This window comes from Stigmatopora nigra, chromosome 12, assembly GCF_051989575.1.
Source record: "Stigmatopora nigra isolate UIUO_SnigA chromosome 12, RoL_Snig_1.1, whole genome shotgun sequence".
In the NCBI taxonomy this organism is placed as follows: Eukaryota; Metazoa; Chordata; class Actinopteri; order Syngnathiformes; family Syngnathidae; genus Stigmatopora; species Stigmatopora nigra.
Genome location: NC_135519.1, coordinates 916,920 through 936,847, shown reverse-complemented (window position 1 = coordinate 936,847; position 19,928 = coordinate 916,920). Strand labels below are relative to the sequence as shown.

The 19,928-nt window shown below is 44.3% G+C and overlaps 1 protein-coding gene across 1 annotated transcript; it reads left to right on the top strand.

Moving 5' to 3' along the window:
- The first annotated feature begins 540 nt into the window (after window positions 1-540).
- LOC144205564 (WW domain-binding protein 1-like) lies at window positions 541-19,063 on the top strand. Its single transcript, XM_077729994.1, has 4 exons — window positions 541-579; window positions 938-1,040; window positions 11,459-11,620; window positions 18,567-19,063. Exons 1-4 carry the CDS (start codon window positions 541-543, stop codon window positions 18,953-18,955), a joined length of 693 nt encoding a protein of 230 aa, XP_077586120.1. The 3' UTR covers window positions 18,956-19,063.
- Window positions 19,064-19,928: the final 865 nt, after the last annotated feature.

Here is a 19,928-nt window from a genome sequence, read left to right as displayed (position 1 = left end):
TCCCTCGATCTGGCCTGCAATTGTCAACATGGGTAACCCTCAACCATGAGAGACAGAATGTGGAAAAAAAAACAAAAAATCACATTGTTGGATTTGGGTTTCAAGAATTTATTTTCAAATCATGGTGGAAAATAAGTATTTCTGTAACTCTTCACAAGCTTTTCACACACAGTGGCTGGTATTTCTGCCCAAACATCCGTTCAACCAAACGCCCGGGCACCAAGTGTCCGTCGACGTCCGGGTGCTTGGTCACCCCTATTTACAAAAAATAGTGCTGAGTCCTAGTAGCAAGCAAAGGACAGCAGAGTTGCTTCCATATGGGAGTTTCAGCATGGGTTTTGACATTTTTATGAAAAAAAACGTAATTGAAAAAAAATCCAATTCAATGTGTTTTTTAAATCACAAGCCCCCGGGTATCACAGTTCTGAGTGGGATCAATCCTGTCTTCGACCCAGCCTGTATGGATCTTGCGTGGGGTTTTCCCCGGATACTCCAGTTTTCTCTCACAATCCAAAAACATGTTTTGTATACGGTTTGAACATGGAAGAAATCAAATTGAGTCAAATAGAAGAATACACAGTCTGCAATTGAGAAGTTATTGAGTGGACTGAACTTTAATCATATGTGCGAAAATCCTAATATTTTTCAATCTGAGCATCCTAATATTTTGAATTAACAACAAGAAAATCTAAAGCTCAATAGACTAATGGTTATATTGTACGCCTGACACGCGAAAGGTCCGCACCTTGAAACTGAATGGAAACAAGTCTCTTGCTGTGTGGGTTCGATGTCACCCTCTTCTTTGGAACTTGCATTATTGATTGAAGTCAAACATTTGTTTCAAAAGTGATGGAACATCTGGACAACTTTGACATGACATCAGATCAAATCTCACCAACAGTCACAACACAAAATTATTTTTCTTTTGTATTCACAGGAGAAGTTGGTGTGCTTAGGCTTTACCAACCAGAGCTATACATGTGCATCTGGTCACTGCTGTGGAGAAACACAGTGCTGCAGCTACTACTACGAATTATGGTGTAAGTAACTTTTTTTCTTGAGTAACTCAAACAATATGTGATTGAAATATTTACAGTGGTACCGCTACATACGAGCAGCTTGAGATACGAGGAACATTTCGAGCAAATAATTATCTCTAGATACGAGAACATTTTCAAGATGCAGGAAAGCCAGGTGGCCAAGACATCAGAGGCTGTTTATCATTGTAGCGCACTGTCTTTTTTGCTGCATCTCTTTCATGTATAACAGATATCTACAAGCACTGGGCAGAGCATTGCACTTTCTTCAGTGTTTTTTTTCCGTCACTCAGCGCGAATGCCGGAGCGATTGCTAATACGAGGAGTATTATATTAATTCTCGTTCGCTGCTCGTAGGAACATCAGGGGCACTAGCTCGCAACTTCCTCTTTGTAATATCTCTGGTCGCAACTTTCTCCTTGTAATGCCATCATCATAGGCACCATTCAAAGCGGTTGCGACCAGAGATGTTACAAAGAGGGAGTTGCGAGCCAATGTCCCTGATGTTCTTAGGAGCAGCGGAGCGATTGCTAATACAAGACTACTTCTCGTTGGCAAGTGGTCGTGCGTTATTCTATTGTGAGGACATTTGTGTGCGTCATTTTCGGAATATTTAAGGGAATACAACATCAAACAGCCCATCGATAGCGAATGTGAGGGTGGAGGCGTGGCAAACAGCTAACCCGTCCAGAAGGTATAAAAAAAATGTAAATAAAAATTAGAATTCAGTTTTGTGTAAAGTTACATTAAACGTATGTTTGAGAGTGTCTGTATATATTAATCCAAGTTCATTTAAATTTGTTTTTTCTGTTACGGTACACGGACGTTTGGTCGAAAGACGTTATGGTCCTCGGACGTGTGGTTGAACGGACGTTTGCGAGAACGGATGTTTGGTAGAACAGGTTTGCTCGCTGTCAAATTAAGACAGTTTACTGTTGAAACCAGCTCTCAAAATTATAAACATGAGAGAGAGTGAGTTTAATCGCCCATGGCCGTCAATGGCAGATTATTGATAATGGGTACTCTGTCGATTTGCCGAAAAACGTTTGTGCGACTGACATTTGGGCGCCGGACAGCTCGCCGCCCGGAGGTTTGGGCGTCCGGATAGTTCGCCGTTCGGAGGTTTGGGCGTCCGAACGTTTGGGCGGCGGCGTTTTCGTCGCCGCGGGATTCGCGCGCTCGCCCGCCCCCGGATCATGTGTGTACAGGTTCCTGGCCGGACGTTTGGTCGCCGGATGTTTGGTCCCCGGTCTTTTGGTCGCCAGTCAAATGGTGACAGCGTTTACTGTTGAAAACAGCTCTCAAAAATATATTCATGAGAGAGAGTTTAATATCTAAATATCTACTTTTGATTCACGAGAGAGTTTAACACCAAATTACTGTTGAAACCAGCTCTCAAAATTATATTCATGAGAGTTTGATATCTAAGTACTGTTGAAACCAGCTCTCAAAATTATATTCATGAGAGTTCAATATTCAAGTACTGTTGAAACCAGCTCTCAAAATTATATTCATGAGTTTATTATCTAAATATCTAATATCAAAATATCAATATCAGCACTCATTTAACACACCGGCTGCTGCCATTGACTGTCCTAGGCGTCCAATGAACCTTCTATCTCTCCTTGGGAGAACTTGCAATGTTAAAATGTCATTTTTATCAAACAAGTAAATGTCTTAGTATACTTTTAGCCCGGAACTTTGACATTAAAATAAAAGGCAATAAGTAAAATTAATTGATTAAAAAGAAGACAAAGCAAATTCACAGATGGTGTTTTTATTGAAGCAGTACAAAAATTAGAAATACAAACGTACAAATTATGTAAAAGGGGAATTAATAGATCGGAATTCTTATTGAAAAAAACAGTAAAACTTACAAATTGTATGCAATGACTTGCAGGTACTCTAATTTGTTTGCAAATTTATCTGGGTTTGCATCGATGGTCGTCATCGTGTCGCTGGAATGTCAGGAATTTGAACAAATATATAAACTCAATCGGCATGATAATAATTTTAACTTTGGAGGAAATAGGGATATACAGTGGTACCTCGACTTACAATCGTAATCCGTTCCGAGACTGTGATCGTATGACAAGCATATCGTAACTCAAGCGGACGTTTCCCATTAAAATGAATTGAAAACAAATTAATTCGTTCCAACCCTCTGAAAAAACACCAAAAAAAGGATATTAGATTGGAAAATAGGTTTTATTTCTTCTAATTCGCCATATATGGATAAATAACGAGTGGTTTAATAGTAATAAAATGTGTTTAATAGATGTAAAATTAGACGTATTTGGTGTAGGGGAGACACAATGACACACGGAGGCGGAAGTGGGGGCCGTTCGGGGGATCCCCCGCAACAACACACTCGTAAACGAACAAACACATTTAAATTAACTTGGATAACTATATACAGACACTCAACTTTTAATGTAACTTCACACACAACTGCATTCTAATTTTGTTTTAATCTTTTTTTTTTACCTTAGATTCTACCGGTTGACCCCACCCGGACCTTTTGCCTGAATCTTCAAAATGAACGCATCAGGCGTTGTTAGGAACTTGCCTCCCCTTCGAAATGTTTCTAAAATGACGCACACAAATATCATCACAATACGCGTAGTCCAAGCTTTAGAATTAGCGCGCCACATCACTTGTAGGTCTCTTGGAGGCACGCGTGTTCTCCGCATTGTACACTAGTGGCGGCTTAATTTTACAGTCACCGCTCACATTAGCACACAACACTAGCGTTAAGCGGTCCTTCATGGGTTTGTGTCCCGGTAATGCCTTCTCCTCTGCCACGATGAATGTCCGCCTGGGCATCTTTTTCCAAAAAAGACCGGTTTCTTGCTGGGGGAGGTAACTTTCCTCGGCGATAATCAAGGCAAATGTCTTGATGCGTTCTTCTTAAGGATGGCGGAAATGGTTGACTTATTCCTCTCGTATTGCCTAGCGAGCCCAGTAACACGTACCTCACTCATATTTTTCAATTGTTTTACGTTTCGTGTCCATTGTCAACGCCTTTTCTTTTCAGAACTCGATCCATGGTAATATTGTTTACCTGTAAATGTCCCCAACGCGGGGGAAATGCAAAGTCCGCCCAGTGGTCGTAGAAATATTTTATACACAAAAGAGATGCAAAAAAGACAGTGCCACGGCCACCTGGCTTGGTCCCATCACGAAATTTTGATCGTATCTCGGGCGAATTATTCGATCAAAATTTTCGCCGTAAAACAACAATACCGTATGGCGAAGCGGTCGTATCACAAGGTTCGACTGTCATGGCTATTGTTTATGAAACTTGTGGCAGTGTGGAAAGTTTTCGCCGGCTCGGACGCACGCGTGTGACCGTTTAGATGTATGTTAAATGAGTGATCGTATTGATATTTTGATACAGTGTTCCCCGGTTATCGCGGTTAATGGGGCCTGGGACCACCCGCAATAACTGAATTTCCGCGAAGTAGGGATGCCCCTTCAAAAATGCTTAATTTAATTTTAATTTAATCCCCCCCCCCCCTGTGTACAGTACACCATATAGAATACGAGTGGAGAGAGTGAAATTCATGTTATGACAAAAAAACTAAAATATGTTGTCTCAATGTAATATTTGTATTTTTTTATTTATTTTTTTCCCCCAAAAAACATGAAGCTCTGAATCCGCGGTGGCTGAACTACGAAGTAGTGAGGGAACACTGTATTAGATATTTAGATATTAAAATCATGAGTATATATTTGAGAGCTTTTTTCAACAGTAAACTGTGTCACCGTTTGACTGGCGACCAAAAGACCGGGGACCAAACGTCTGGAGACCAATCGTCCGGCGACATCAAGACCGGGCGACCAAAAGGCCAGGGCGACCAAAAGACCGGGCGACCAAACGTCCGAGTACCGTACATGTTTGTCAACCTCGGCCCGCAGGCCATATACGGCTCGTTAGGATTTTTAATCCGGCCCACCGCCGGCGTTGTCCAAATTATAGTAAAAATCAATGATGTCCGATTCATGTTGACTGAGGTGCAGATGCTATTTCTGTTATTAATGTGTAGGATGAATTTGAAAAGACAGCCATGGGTTTAAATCCAGCCAAAAAAAGCATTTAATGATTAAATAAAAATACTGGGGATTTTTAGACACTATAACCGAGCCCAGGGGGTTGACTTCTCCGGCAAAAATGCACTTTTAATGCTTGTACCCGTCCCAATTGCAATGAATTAATTTGACCACCAGATGGGAGAGTTCTGCTGATTATGTACAAAAAGTACAAATGCAATACAAACTTAAAAATTATGTACAAAGGGAATTCACAGATGGCAGTTTTTATTAAAAGAGTAATCTGTGTGTGTGTATGTGACATGCTAAAGTGTTTAATTTATTATTTTATTCTACAAATAAAAGTGGGGTTGTTTCGATTGGATCTTTTCATTATTTTTTTATAATCATAAATTAAACACTTTAGCATGTCACATATATACACACACACACACACACACACACACACAGTTTATAAGAAATTACGATTATGATTCCACCTGGACAGGACTCCCCAGAATCGCTACACACACATGGTCTGCCTTGTCGCTGTCCCTTTAACTGAGCAAAGATGGAACAATCATGAAGGAGAGGACGAAGTTGGACTGTGGGAGCGCATATGAGCCACTCTTAAAGGGACAGCGACAAGGCAGACCATATGTGTGTAGCGGTTCTAGGCAGTCCTGTCCGTGTGGAATCGTCCGATTCAAAATGTGACAGAGGTCGGGGTTGTGACAACTTCCCAGGTCCAACAAACTTGGGACTTTGGACAACGCCGGCGGCAGGCCGGGTTAAAAATCCTTACGGGCCGAAGTTGACAAAGTTGTACACACACAATCCGGGGACGGGGTGAGCGCGCGAATCCCGCAGCGGCGAAATAAACGCCGCCCAAACGTCCGGACACCCAAACCTCCGGTCGCCAAACTATCCGGACGCCCAAACCTCCGGGCTGCGAGCTGTCCGAGCGTCCGAACGTCAGTCGCCCAAACGCCTTTTGGCGATTCGACCGGCCACGTTGATAATGTGTTTAATTTGGGACAATAATAGTATAAAAGAGGCCAGTTTGTCTATACCAGGGGTGGGCAAACTTTTTGACTTGCGGGCCGGAATGGATACTAAAATTTGACAGCATTTGGACACACAAAGTAATTAATGAAACCTGGGGATTGAAATATAAAAAAAGAAACAATTGAAGGTGTAAATGTATTTTCAAATTTACTTTCAACATTAAAAACATTATTCAACGAAAAAAAGCAGTCTATAAGCGGTATTGCAGGGTAAAGGGAAATTAATGAGGTCATTGATTTTTATAATTTGGACAACGTCGGCGAGCCGGATTTAAAAGTCTAACCGTACATGGCCCGTGGGCCGTAGTCTGAAAAACTAGACACGCCAATACGCGCAAATTCGGGGGTGGGGCGAGCGTGCAAATCCGGCGCTGAATAGCATGTACACACATGCCAATGGATCTGCTGGTAGCGAGCGATATTTTGATATAAATGCTCTTACATTGTCAATGCAATTACAAACTCTCATGATTATAATTTTGAGAGTGAGAGATTACCTGATTGCTCGCTTTCAACAGTAAACTCTGCCTCTGTAACTCATAAGAGGGAGCAAACCCTGCGACCAAACGTCCGGTCGACGACCCGTCCGTTCTACGAAACGTCCGCTCGACCAAACGTCCGGGGACCATACGTCCGGGGACCAAACGTCCGGGGACAATACGTCCGGGGACCGAACGTCCGGGGACCGAACGTCCGGGGACCATACGTCCGGGGACCATACGTCCGGGGACCATACGTCCGGGGACCATACGTCCGGGGACCATACGTCCGGGGACCATACGTCCGGGGACCATACGTCCGGGGACCATACGTCCGGGGACCATACGTCCGGGGACCATACGTCCGGGGACCATACGTCCGGGGACCATACGTCCGGGGACCATACGTCCGGGGACCATACGTCCGGGGACCATACGTCCGGGGACCATACGTCCGGGGACCATACGTCCGGGGACCATACGTCCGGGGACCATACGTCCGGGGACCATACGTCCGGGGACCATACGTCCGGGGACCATACGTCCGGGGACCATACGTCCGGGGACCATACGTCCGGGGACCATACGTCCGGGGACCATACGTCCGGGGACCATACGTCCGGGGACCATACGTCCGGGGACCATACGTCCGGGGACCATACGTCCGGGGACCATACGTCCGGGGACCATACGTCCGGGGACCATACGTCCGGGGACCATACGTCCGGGGACCATACGTCCGGGGACCATACGTCCGGGGACCATACGTCCGGGGACCATACGTCCGGGGACCATACGTCCGGGGACCATACGTCCGGGGACCATACGTCCGGGGACCATACGTCCGGGGACCATACGTCCGGGGACCATACGTCCGGGGACCATACGTCCGGGGACCAAACGTCTTTCGACAAAACGTCCGGTCACAGGAAAAAACTGGAGTACCTAGAGAAACATGCAAACATGCAAACTCTACACAGGAAGGTCCAAACGGGGGATTGAAACCTGAGGTCGATGCGCCATCGACTCGTCCCTTGGGCAGCATTTGTTGTGTAACAATGAAAAATGAATGCAATGTGCTCTTCTTACGACAAATAAGACTGAATATGTTAATTTCAATATGTATATCATTTGGGCCATGACATACATGCATTTTCTTCAGCTTTTCCAACATTCAGAACGCTTGAAAAGTGGCTGTCATGCTGAACTAGTGCGGGTGTTTCAATCTCGCCCCGAAATGAGAAAGGTGGTGAAAGTAATAATAAATAAATGCAATTGTGCTTTGGACTTGTTTCTTTTGCTGTCGTGTTGCGCCACCTCTCTCGTTAGTCATTATGGACATCATCCATGCCCCCTTTCAATCAATCAAAAGTCTTAATTGTCATCTTACACAGCTGTGTATAACGAAACTGGTGGTGCGACTCCACAGTGTGTTTTCCAAGTAAAAACAACATAAAGGATTTAAAAAGTCACATCCTGGCAAGGTAAATTCTAAAATATTGCACAATCTAAGATATTGCACATTGTTATTACACACCCCGAAGTTATTGCACAGAAGGGATTGTGTGTCGTGCAAACGCAAGTTCAGAGTCCTGATAGCTGTGGGAAAAAACTCCTTAAGTATATTGTGAGACCTGTAGCGTCTGCCAGAGGGCAGCAGCTCAAATAGGTTGTGGCCAGGGTGGTATGGGTCCCTAACAATGTTCCTGGCTCTGCTGAGGTATCGAGGACTGGCAATGTCAACCAGCGAGGGCATAGAGCAGCTGATGATCTTCTGGCGGTGGTGATCACTCTCTGCATGGCTTTTCTGTCTGCTGCCGTGCTTCTAGTGTACCACACTGTAATCCAGTGTGCCAGGATGCTCTCTAAAGTGGCTCTATAGAAGGTTACCAGAAGCTTAGTGTCCAAGTTGTTCCTCCTGAGTGCCCTCAGGAAATGGAGTTGTTTCTGGGCATTTGTCACCACTGTCGTGGTGTTGGTAGACCAGCAGAGTTTGGCTGTGACGTGGACCCCCAGGAATTTGAAGGACTGGACCCTGTCTACTCCATTTATGAGGAGTGGGGCCAGATTTGTGCGGCATTTGTGAAAGTCCATGATTAGTTCTTTATTTTTTGTGGCGTTTAATGTGAGATTGTTGACAGTTTGTTGGCCTCATCCCCTGAGATGAGTCCGACCACAGTGGCGTCATCGGCAAATTTGATGATGGAGTTAGACTGGTGGGTCGGTGTACAGTCGTATGTGTACAGAGGGAATAGAAGAGGACTCAGTACACAGCTTTGAGGGGAGCCAGTTCTCAGTGTAATGGAGGAACAAAAGTGGGGACCAAGTCTAACAGTTTGTGCACGGTTGGTTAAGAAATTCTTAATCCGGCAGCAGATGGAAGAGGATAGTCCAAGGTGAGAGTTTGTCAGCCAGAATGTTTGGTATTATAGTGTTGAAGGCTGAGCTGTCGTCAATGAAAAGCATCCTCACATAGTTCCAATGGTGCTCCAGGTGGCTCAGTGCTGTGTGTAGAGCTACGGCGATGGCGTCCTCAGTGGACCTGTAAGCTCTATAAGCAAACTGGTGAGGGTCAACTGAGGGAGGGATTGTATCCCTGATGTGGCGGGCGACCAATTTTTCATAGCACTTCATGATCACAGGCGTAAGTGCAACAGGCCTATGATCATTCAGGCTGTCACTGGCTGGCTTTTTAGGGACAGGGATAATGGTGGCAGATTTCAGGCTGGATGGGATGATGGATTGTTGCAGGGAACAATTGAAAATCTTTGTGAAAACCTCAGTCAGCTGGTCAGCACAGCCTTTGAGCACCTTCCCAGGTACTCCGTCAGGGCCAGCAGCCTTTCTGGTGTTCACTGTCTGCAGTACCTGTCTCACTTCACGTTCCCGAAGCTTCAGTGTACTGCTGCACCGTGCTGGATGTGTTAAGGATGAATCCGATTTGTCAGTCTCAAGGCGGGCAATGAAACGGTTCAGTTCCTCTGCTAGTGAGGCATCTGCGTTAACAGACACATTATTGTCATTGTAATTGGTAATGTGTTGTATTCCCTGCCGCAACTTCTTTGGGTTACTTTCTGGGAAGTGATCCTCAATTTTCTTTGTATATGCTGCCTTGGCCTTTCTAATGCCTCTCTCTTCAGGTCTGCTCTGGCAGCACTGTATTGTAACTTGTCCCCTGACCTGAAGACGCTGTTACAGCATTTAAGTACCTGTGTCTCAATGGTCATCCAGGGTTTTTGGTTCGGAAAAAGACGGATACGTTTATTAACAGTGACTGTGTTCGTACAGTTTTTGACGTAGGAAAGTACGGTGTCTGTGAGGTCCAGGAGGTTATGGTGTTCAAAATGTTTCCAATTGTGCGGAAAAAAACTGTCCTGCAGCTGAGAAAGGGCGTCCTCAGGCCATGTTTTTATTGTCTTTATTTTCTGCCTTGTTTGCCTCCGGAGTGGGGACTATGAGGGGGTGACAGACAGGCAGAAATGGTCTGATCCAGCTTGGTGAGGGAGGGGGATGGTCTAGAGCAGGGGTGTCAAACATACGGCCCGTGGGCCGGATCCGGCCCGTCCGGTGGTTTGGTACGTCCCGGGGAAGAAAGTTGCATTGTATAAAAATAATATGAATTTTCTTTAACATTTCTAGTTCTTGTATTATCCGCTAGGGGGCGCAGTGTTTTAGTGTGTGCGGACAACATGAATTGACATTTATTTATGTTCTTATGTTATTTTCTTGTTCATAATATATTGTTCATAATGTAAAAGGAAAATTCTGTTAATAAACATTTTGATAATTTACTCATTCTTTGCACTAATTATTAGTATTAGTGACTAATACAAAGGAAAAAAGTGGGCTTATTGTTAGTTCTATGTAACTTTGCAATGAGTTTACTGGTCCGGCCCGCTTGATCTCAAATTAAGCTGTATTCGGCCCGCAGACCAAAGGGAGTTTGACACCCCTGGTCTAGAGTTTTATCTCCTCTGGTGTGATACTTCACATACTGGATACATTTAAACACAACAGTCTTTAAGTTCCTTGTTGAAGTCCCCGGCGACAATAAAGACTTTATGTACTGAATAAACTTAGGCAGAACAGTCTTTAAATATGCTTTGTTGAAGTCACCGGCGACAAATAAGACTCCATCGCGGTGGTCAAGCTGCTGTTTGTTTACAGTCGCTAGCAGGAGGCTAAGTGCCGTGCTAACGTTAGCATCCGGTGGGATGTAAACAGCCATTACAATGACAATCGTTAGCTCCCTTGGTAGATAGAAGGGCCTGCACCGAACTGCCAAGAGCTGGGAACAGTGAATTTTAATGATCCTACTGTTGCAGTACCAGTCGTGCCGCTGCACCTGTGCGTGCCGCAATCTTGAATCCGTCGTGAAAGTAATCATGAATAAATGCAATTATGCTTTGGACTTGTTTCTTTTTCTGTCGTGTAGCGCCGCCTCTGTCGTTATTCGTTATGGACATCATCCATACCCCCTTTGTCTTTAGTTGTTGTGTCCCCCTACCCCAGACATGGGCTAACTACAGCCCACGGGCCACATCCGGCCCGCAAGGCGTTTTAATCCAGCCCGCCGTCGTTGTCCAAATAATGTTTTTTTGTTTTAATTTTTCTTTCAATTTATTTATCTATCTATTTTTATATCCCCAAGATGGCGCCGTCACACATAAGCCAGTGGCAGTAGCTCTGTCCACTCTCATTTGTTTTTTGTGTTTTATAGTCAAAATGGTTGCCCACCCCTGCCATACCCCCATTGAAAACAAAAAAATGCACTTATTTTCCATACATCATGGTTATTTGCATTTATTTATTTTTCTTGTTATATTTTCTGGTCAATTTATAGGGTTCTGGTTGGTGTGGACTCTGATTGGCATCCTGACATGCTGTTGTTTGTGTCAACACTGGCGCGCAAAACAGCGCTTCCAGCAGCAGCGCCGACAGAATGAGATCAACCTCATTGCCTACAGAGAAGCTCATAACAACTCTCAGCTTCCCCTCTATCTCAGTAAGTAGTTTTTTTTTTTTTGTCTTAGTTACACTGCCACTGACCAGGAATGTCAAACATTTTTTATTCAAAGGCTTGTCTTCAGAAGTAGTTATCATTGTAGAACCCAAATATGCCGAAGTTGGATATCTGTGCCTTGCTTATTGTAATATAGTATTACAATGGTTTATTTTCATATAAATACATATAGACTCTCCTTTACTTACGAATATTCAAGTTACGAACAAAGGTACATACGAACATGTCTGCAAATTCTGTTTATGTCAAAAAATGTTTGCAAGTTCGATTTTGTATTGCGCACCTTTTTCCGAGTAGTGCTTCTTTCCGCCGCTAATACCGACGCCTGGCGCTGTGAGAGCTCGGCTCACCCAGCATCCACCTTCCTCTGCCCAGTTCGTTGCAGTGCGGAAGTGCGTGGACGTATCTCCAGTGCGCAAAAGACGTTTTTCATTTTTATCATTAAATATCTTGTGCATCCATTATTCAATATGGTTGGCGAAAAGCGAAGAGCTTCTAGTGAAGGAGATGCAAGGAAGAGGCAAGCCATTTCATTTGAAACTAAAGTGGCAATAATAATGAAGCTTGATGCTCGTGAGAAAGTCGTGAGCGTTGCACGGGAATACAACTTGAATCGTTTGACCGTCAGTACCATTTATAAACAGAAAGATCGAGCAGCAGGACCCAAATATTCAACGTTGCACAAAGGTTGCAAATCAATAGGAGGATGCCATACAGTGCTACCGCATCATTTATGATTAAAAAAGAAGAAAACTGTGCAATCGTCATTAGAAAGCTTCTTTCGGCCAGTTTCTTAGTAAATCTCTCTCCATCTCTCTAATGTATGTATACAGTACTGTATGTATTCTCTCCATTTTATTAAATGTTTTTTTCAGTACAAACCAATGCTGGTTACGTATACAAGCCTCAAACATACAAATGCTTTTATATAAACCTTCAGTATACTTTTATAGGCCTTAAACATAAATTATAATACAAAATAAAGCACTGAATCAACTTACGAACAAATTCAACTTATGAACAAGCGCTCGGAACGTAACTCGTTCATAAGTAGGGCACCGTCTGTTTATTACATATGAATACATATACAGTTCTTACTCCCGAGGAGAAAGAGCACACGCCCGCTTCTAGCTGCAGCGCCTCGACTGGTGTCATCTTCAGTTGGCCCGTCACGATGCGCAGGGCAATGTTCTGGGCGCGACCAAGGTCGTCAAGTCGGGACTGCGACAGGTAGGGCTGCAATGCTGGGGCAGCGTAGTCCATGACGCTCCGCTGAAGGGCGAGGTGGACAGAGCGTAGACCAGGGGTGTCAAACTCCCTTTGGTCTGCGGGCCGAATACAGCTTAATTTGAGATCAAGCGGGCCGGACCAGTAAACTCATTGCAAAATTACATAGAACTAACAATAAGCCCATTTTTTCCCTTTGTATTAGTTACTAATACTAATAATTAGTGCAAAGAATGAGTAAATTATTAAAATGTTTATTAACAGAATTTTCCTTTTACATTATGAACAATATATTATGAACAAGAGAATAACATAAGAACATAAACAAATGTTAATTCATGTTGTCTGCATGTACTAATACAAGAAGTACAAATTTTAAAGAAAATTCATATTTTTTTTATACAATGCAACTTTCTTCCCCGGGCCGTACCAAACCACCAGGCGGGCCGGATCCGGCCCGCAAGCCGTAAGTTTGACACCCCTGGCGTAGACTGTTTTTTTGACAGCCCCAGTCTTTCGTGGTCAGACAGGCAAGGATGTGGTTTCGGAAAGCCACTTTCTTGGTGACGGCCTTCACGTGTGGCCCGAAACTCAGGCATCTGTCGAGCTTTACCCCAAGGAATTTGGGGGTGGGGTTGAAGCGCAGGCTCGTTGTTCCCACAGTGACGGACGGGGTCCAGGAAGTCTCCTTTGAGTCAGAAGAGAAGATTGTGACCTCGCTCTTCGAGGCGTTCAACGTCATCTTCTTTTTGCAGCTCCACTTGCAAACAGCTCCGACTGCGTTCTGAATCGCCGCCTCAGCGTCTTCTTTGCGCGTGCTCTGTGCCAGCAGGGCAATGTCGTCAGGCATAAAGTGCGATGTCGACATTTGCTGGGATGACTCTTTGGTGGTTGTTGATGTATATCAGGAAGAGGAATGGTGCAAGGACAGAGCCTTGGGGGAGACCTTGGCGCATTGGAACAGACTTTCTCCGCTCCCCGTTTATTTGAACCCTGGCTCGGCGGTCGAAGAGGAAACTCTTTAACCACCGGGCAGTCTGGACTGGCATGCCTGCGTCCAGCGCCGTCAGGAGGAGATCCTTCTTCCAGACACGGTCGTAGGCTTTGCTGTAGTCCAGCAGGGCCATCACTCCGCGGGGCGGTTTTTCTGTTGGAAACCGTCGCTAATGGTCTGCGCGACGTGGAGGATCTGGTCTTCCCAGCTCCTCAGCTTGCGGAAGCCCGCCTACTCTCTGCAAATCCAACCTCGGGTTTCTGCCTCGTAGTACACCCGGTTGTGGATGATTCTCTCGAGGGTCTTCACCACGCACGAGGTCAGGCTGATTGGACGATAGGAGGTGATGTCACTGGCAGGTTTGCCAGTCTTCCTGAGAGGTAGGATGGTTGCCTCTCTCCATGCCTGCGGGCAGGAACCGGATATGAAGGATTCATTAAAGATTCCCAGGAGTTCCCGCCTGGCCGCAGGTCCCAGAGGCCGGAGTGGGGGTTAAGGTCACCGCCGATGATCACGTCGGTGTTCGGCCCGATCCAGGTAAGATCCAGTTCGGAGTTTCGTCCCGGATCTCGGCATGGGGGTGCGTAGAGGTTGTGCACCGTCAACCAGCGAACCTTTTGGTCCCTGGTCAAATGGTGACTGTCAGGAGTGGCTTGATTGCCCCTCCTGGCATGATGTCATGTTTATTATCAGCCGTGGCTAATTAGGTGATGCTATTTAAGCATTATGTTTTTTGTTGAACGCTGTCGGATCGTCTGGTTTCATTCCCTGTGTTTCCACTTTGTCATGCCGTTCACATTGACGCCACGCTGCATGTTTCTTTTCTGTTGTAGTAAGTGATCAAGCTAAGTTGTTTATGTTATGTTTACCCCGTTAATTAAACCAAGCAACAAGAGCAACATATCTGCCTCCCCTTTTACATTTGCTTTGGCGACTCCTTACTTGGGTTCACCTTCCCCCCCTCGATCGCGTCGCACTACGCGACGGGATTGTAACAGTGACAGAGAGTTTACTGTTGAATCCAGCTCTCAAAATTATATTCATGAGAGAGAGAGAGTTTAATACCTATGAGAGAGAGAGTTTAATATCTAAGTACATTTTCTTCCCCCTTGTTTCCCTCGTCCTCACATCCTCTCGTAGATGGTTCGAGGGAGTCCTCTTGGACGGACTTCTGGCATCATTGTGGTTCATCGTATTGCGGGTCCTGGGGCATTTCTCGGGGGTCCATATCCTCTGGCGACAAACATGGTGGTGGCTTGAAGCGTCTCAATTATTATTTGTGCGCTGGCTGTCACCTGGGCCCTTTCCTTCTTGGAGAGAATGTTCCCCTCTACGTGGCTTGCCCATTGGAGTAGGTCAGCGGATGAGGCATTCTTGTAGGTTACAAAGTGTTTTCTGATGAATCCGGAAATGGGAACTTGGATTCCTTTGATAAACCATTGCTTCAACTGGACTCAGAATGGGCCATTTTCATCGCCGTCATCCATCATGCGTCTGTTGGACTTGACACATCTTTCTAATCTGGCATAGTAATCATTTGTAGTCTCGCCCTCTTTCTGTGTACATGTCTTTATTCTTTGGTAGTCGGGGTCTCTGGAAGATTGCCACTGCTCTTCCAAGTAGCTTTTCTATTACTCCGGTTAGGGCTTGGGAGTTGTAGGCTAATACGTTTCCCCCTGCATCACGTCCTGTGAATCTCTCTCTGACTCTGCCCAATCTATGTTTCAGAGAGTTCTTTAAGGCTTTCTCCACTTCAGCTCCATCTAGGTGATAGGATGCCACTAACTCACAGAAGTTTCTGGGCCATTGTGCCGCATTTTCTTCCACATCTCCGAGTCCCTTGCATGCTTCCAGGCATTCGGCCTCGGTCCAGGGTCGGTAGACCAATAGGGCGGGTGATTGTTGTTTTTCCTCCCACCTTGGATTCGCCACAACTATGAAGAGGAAGATTTCGACTTTTTTTTTCTGTCACCATCGTTTGTATTGGGGACTGTGGAGCTCCTTTTCCGTTCCAATATTCTCCGGAGTTTTGAAGTCGGTAGGAATTGCCGGATCTGGTTTGGCCTGGTGACAAAATGGTGTCGTCAGCGCGCGGGGCGGAGGTATCTTATTCGGGGGGCGTTCCAATCCTACGAGGGAAGGGTAGATGGGACCGGTGGGTGGCGCCGCTGGTGGAAGAGAGTTGGGCAATCTTTCAGCAGCTTGGGCGTTTTCTGGTTGTCGATCTCCGATGAACGTTGGTTTCCTCTTCTGCGCTGATTTTCATGGCGGTGATGAGACCTTCTTTTTGCTCGTTCTTCTTTTTCTTCTTTTTTTTCGATGTCGTGTAGACAATTCACACAGTTCTTTCCATATTTTCAACACCAACAACTGTTTCTCAACTTCCTCATCTTTCTTTCCCTTTCTCTCCCTTTCCTTTCACAATTCCCTTTCCAAGCTCATCAAACCTTCCATATCTTTTAAATTGGGACAGAAACCATGTTTTTTCACCCATCTTGGCAGATACAGGCAACTCCCCATAAAATGCATTTGCATATATTTCACATCCGGTAACTCCAATTTTCATTTTGCAGTCTGACAATAAACCCACCCTTTTTGTTGCTTTCTGACCCATATTAATCACGTACTTAATAGTTAAAACAACAATTATTTTCTAAATTACTGAAAATTTATCTCTACTTTGTGATTCACCCAATATCTCTGAATACACCAAGACCAAAAGTCCCTGACTTTGTCTAAGGAGAGTCCCTGACTCTATTAAAAGAAAATGTGGGAATGTTTCTAAAATTTTATGGAGTATGATTCCTGGACTTACTAAAATACAGACTAGAGGTCTTAGAGAACAATATGACAGTAGTTACTGTAATTTACACCAGCATAGAAAACATTGAGATTAATTTTTATTTTAGTAAATCCAGGAATACATTTTAGACACATTCCTCGTGCAAAATGACCCACCAGAACCGAATGGACCCGTTTTGAATACACACCCGTATGCACTCTGGACTGGTTTTGAATCGGCAGAACACTTCCACCTGATGGATAAATACATTTACTGCAATTGGGTCCGGTACCGGGTTAAAAGTGCACTTTTTTCCGAGAAATCAAGCACCTTGGGCTCAGTTATAGTCTCTAAAAATCGCCAGTACTTTTATTTATGCTGCAGTATTTGTATTTATTCATTTAATTCTGTTTTTGGCTGGATTTTAAGTCATTTTTGTGCATTTTGGGTTTTTCGCCATTGACGTCCATGGCTGTCTTTTACCAGGGAAATCTCTACCCTGGACTCGGTTTAAACTTCCAAAGCGCTCCAGTATCTGTATTTAATCATTAAATGCCATTTTCCGCGTGATTCTACCACATTATAAATATACAAAATATTCCTGAATACTCTTCCCATGACAAGGGTATTCAGGAATATTTTGTTTATTAATATTTATATTTTCATTAAGCAGCAGCACCATATTTGAAATTGTAGTAGTTGTTTAATTGATAACTCTTTGGAGTTCGAGATACGCAGAAATATATACTTGTTAAATATATTTTAAATTTAAATAATTTCCCAATATTTTCGACAATATATATTCGAAATGATTTGCTGAAAACCTTAATTCAAAGATTAATCTCAATGTGTTCTATTCTGGTGTAAATAACAGTATCTACCGATATAACTCCTTAGTTGTTATCTGTAACTTGTTATTCTAAATGAACTTATGATCAGTAATGGGCCGTATATGGCCCGCGGGCCGAGGTTGAAAAACTTGTACACACACACGACCGGGGGCGGGGCGAGCGCGTCAGCTAAATGTTCTTCGGCTAGATCACGGGTGTCAAACATACAGCCCGCGGGAAGTATCCGACCCTTCTGGTGGTTTGGTACGGCCCGGGAAAGAAAGCTGCATTGTATGAAAAAAAACTGATTTTTTTTAAATTTATAGTTCTTGTATTATCCGCTAGGGGCGCAGTGTTTTAGTATGTGCAGACAACATGAAAGCAACACTGCGGCGGAACTAGGACCACCTTGACCTGGTAAAAGGTTGTTCATAATGTAAATTGCCTGTCTGACCACGAAAGACTGGGGCTGTCAAAAAAACAGTCTACGCCAGGGGTGTCAAACATACGGCTTGCGGGCCGGATCCGGCCCGCCTGGTGGTTTGGTACGGCCCGGGGAAGAAAGTTGCATTGTATAAAAAAAATATGAATTTTCTTTAAAATTTGTACTTCTTGTATTAGTACATGCAGACAACATGAATTAACATTTGTTTATGTTCTTATGTTATTCTCTTGTTCATAATATATTGTTCATAATGTAAAAGGAAAATTCTGTTAATAAACATTTTGATAATTTACTCATTCTTTGCACTAATTATTAGTGACTAGTACAAAGGAAAAAAGTGGGCTTATTGTTGTTAGTTTATGTAATTTTGCAATTAGTTTATTGGTCCGGCCCGCTTGATCTCAAATTAAGCTGTATTCGGCCCGCAGACCAAAGGGAGTTTGACACCCCTGGGCTAGATAGTCGGTCGACCAAATAGTTGTTTGGCTAATTCTACGTTCGGCCTGAGGGTTTTTCGGCGAGTTGGCTGTCGGCCAGATGTCAGTCAGCTAAATGTCTTTTTGGCTAGTAGACCATGGTTAAAGATATAAAGGAGATATTTGTTTATTTTTGGTTGGGAGTAATCATTATCTTTGTTTTTCATTCCTTAGGATTCTTACCCTCCTACCTGTTGCCAGCCTATGACGAAGTTGTTGAGCACCCATCTACTCCTCCACCTCCTTACACAGCTGTCCTGGCAACACCACCCGCAGAAAGACATGCTGAATCCTGTCATCACGTAGCCATCTCCATCCCTAGTGATGCCGTATACACAGCCATACCAGGGATTCATCAGCTCAACTATCAAAGTGCTTCCAACAACAAGGATATGTTGCAGGGCAGGTACCGGCACAACACAGGAGACTCTGGGATTGAAGTCTTGGATGGCCACGAATTTTGGGATCGGCCTGATGGATCGGGACAAACTGAGGATACGTGTGTTCACTATGGTTCTCAGGGATTTCAAAGCAACAACTTTAATCATAATCGGCATACTTAAAATACAGATGAACACATACCAATGGGTCCAGACCCACATTTTCATTGGTGAACATGTTAGTCCTAAACTGTGCTACATGGATAATGCCTGTTATATATCCATGATAAATAAAACAAGGAATAATACAATGGTTTGTGATATATCACAATTAATTGTTCAATACATTTTGCAATTTCGGTTTCTTAGTATGAATGAAAGAGGCTATTCTTGTCTTTGAATGTAGCCTTTTATTGGTGCAGTAACAACAAATGACTGACATGTTTCAGGCAGCATGTATTTTTGCTTTACATGCTATACTAGATTAGCTAAATTTCAACAAATTTACAATTCAACATTCAAAAACTTGTGTGAGCCAATTACAGCGCCTCAGGAAAAACTGAAAAACGAAAACAATAAAAAAGACCCACATTTAAAGTAGTACTATACACCACAAGCAGGGACGCTGACACCAGTTGAAGTCAGGATAAGGTTGGACGAGGGGATCTGTCACGAGGATGTGGACAATCACAATAACAATGTTGTGCTGCACATTCGTACATAGACTAAGATAAGGGAGTAACTTTGAGAACATCCACATTTGTTGAAAGATGAGCAGAAAATACATTATTAAAGTTATGATAGGGCTCAATATTTCAACAACCCACAAGTCTCATCTCGGGTTGTGCGGGCGGCATCTTCAGCAGGGAAGCCCTGACTTCCCTCTCCCTGGCCACTTCATACAGCTTTTCCGGGAGGACCCCAAGGCGCTCCAGGGCTAGTCGGGAGACTGTCTCCTCAGCGCTGTCCCCATGGCCTCCTCCCGGTAGAACGTGCCCCGGAACACCTCCCTAGGGAGGTGCCCAGGGGGTGTGCTGATCAGATGCTTGAACCAACTCACCTGGCTCCTCTCAATCCGGAGAAGCAGCAGCTCCACTCCGAGCCCCTCCCAGATGACCAAGGTGTACGTGTGATGGAGCCTGCTCACCAATATGAG

Excerpts from the sequence above, each read along its gene's own strand:
- LOC144205564 (XM_077729994.1), top strand. The coding sequence starts at position 541 with ATGGAAGAAATCAAATTGAGTCAAATAGAAGAATACACA. Across the intron at positions 580-937 it reads GTCAAATAGAAGAATACACA|GAGAAGTTGGTGTGCTTAGG; the intron begins GTCTGCAATTGA and ends TTGTATTCACAG. Across the intron at positions 1,041-11,458 it reads CTACTACTACGAATTATGGT|GGTTCTGGTTGGTGTGGACT; the intron begins GTAAGTAACTTT and ends GTCAATTTATAG.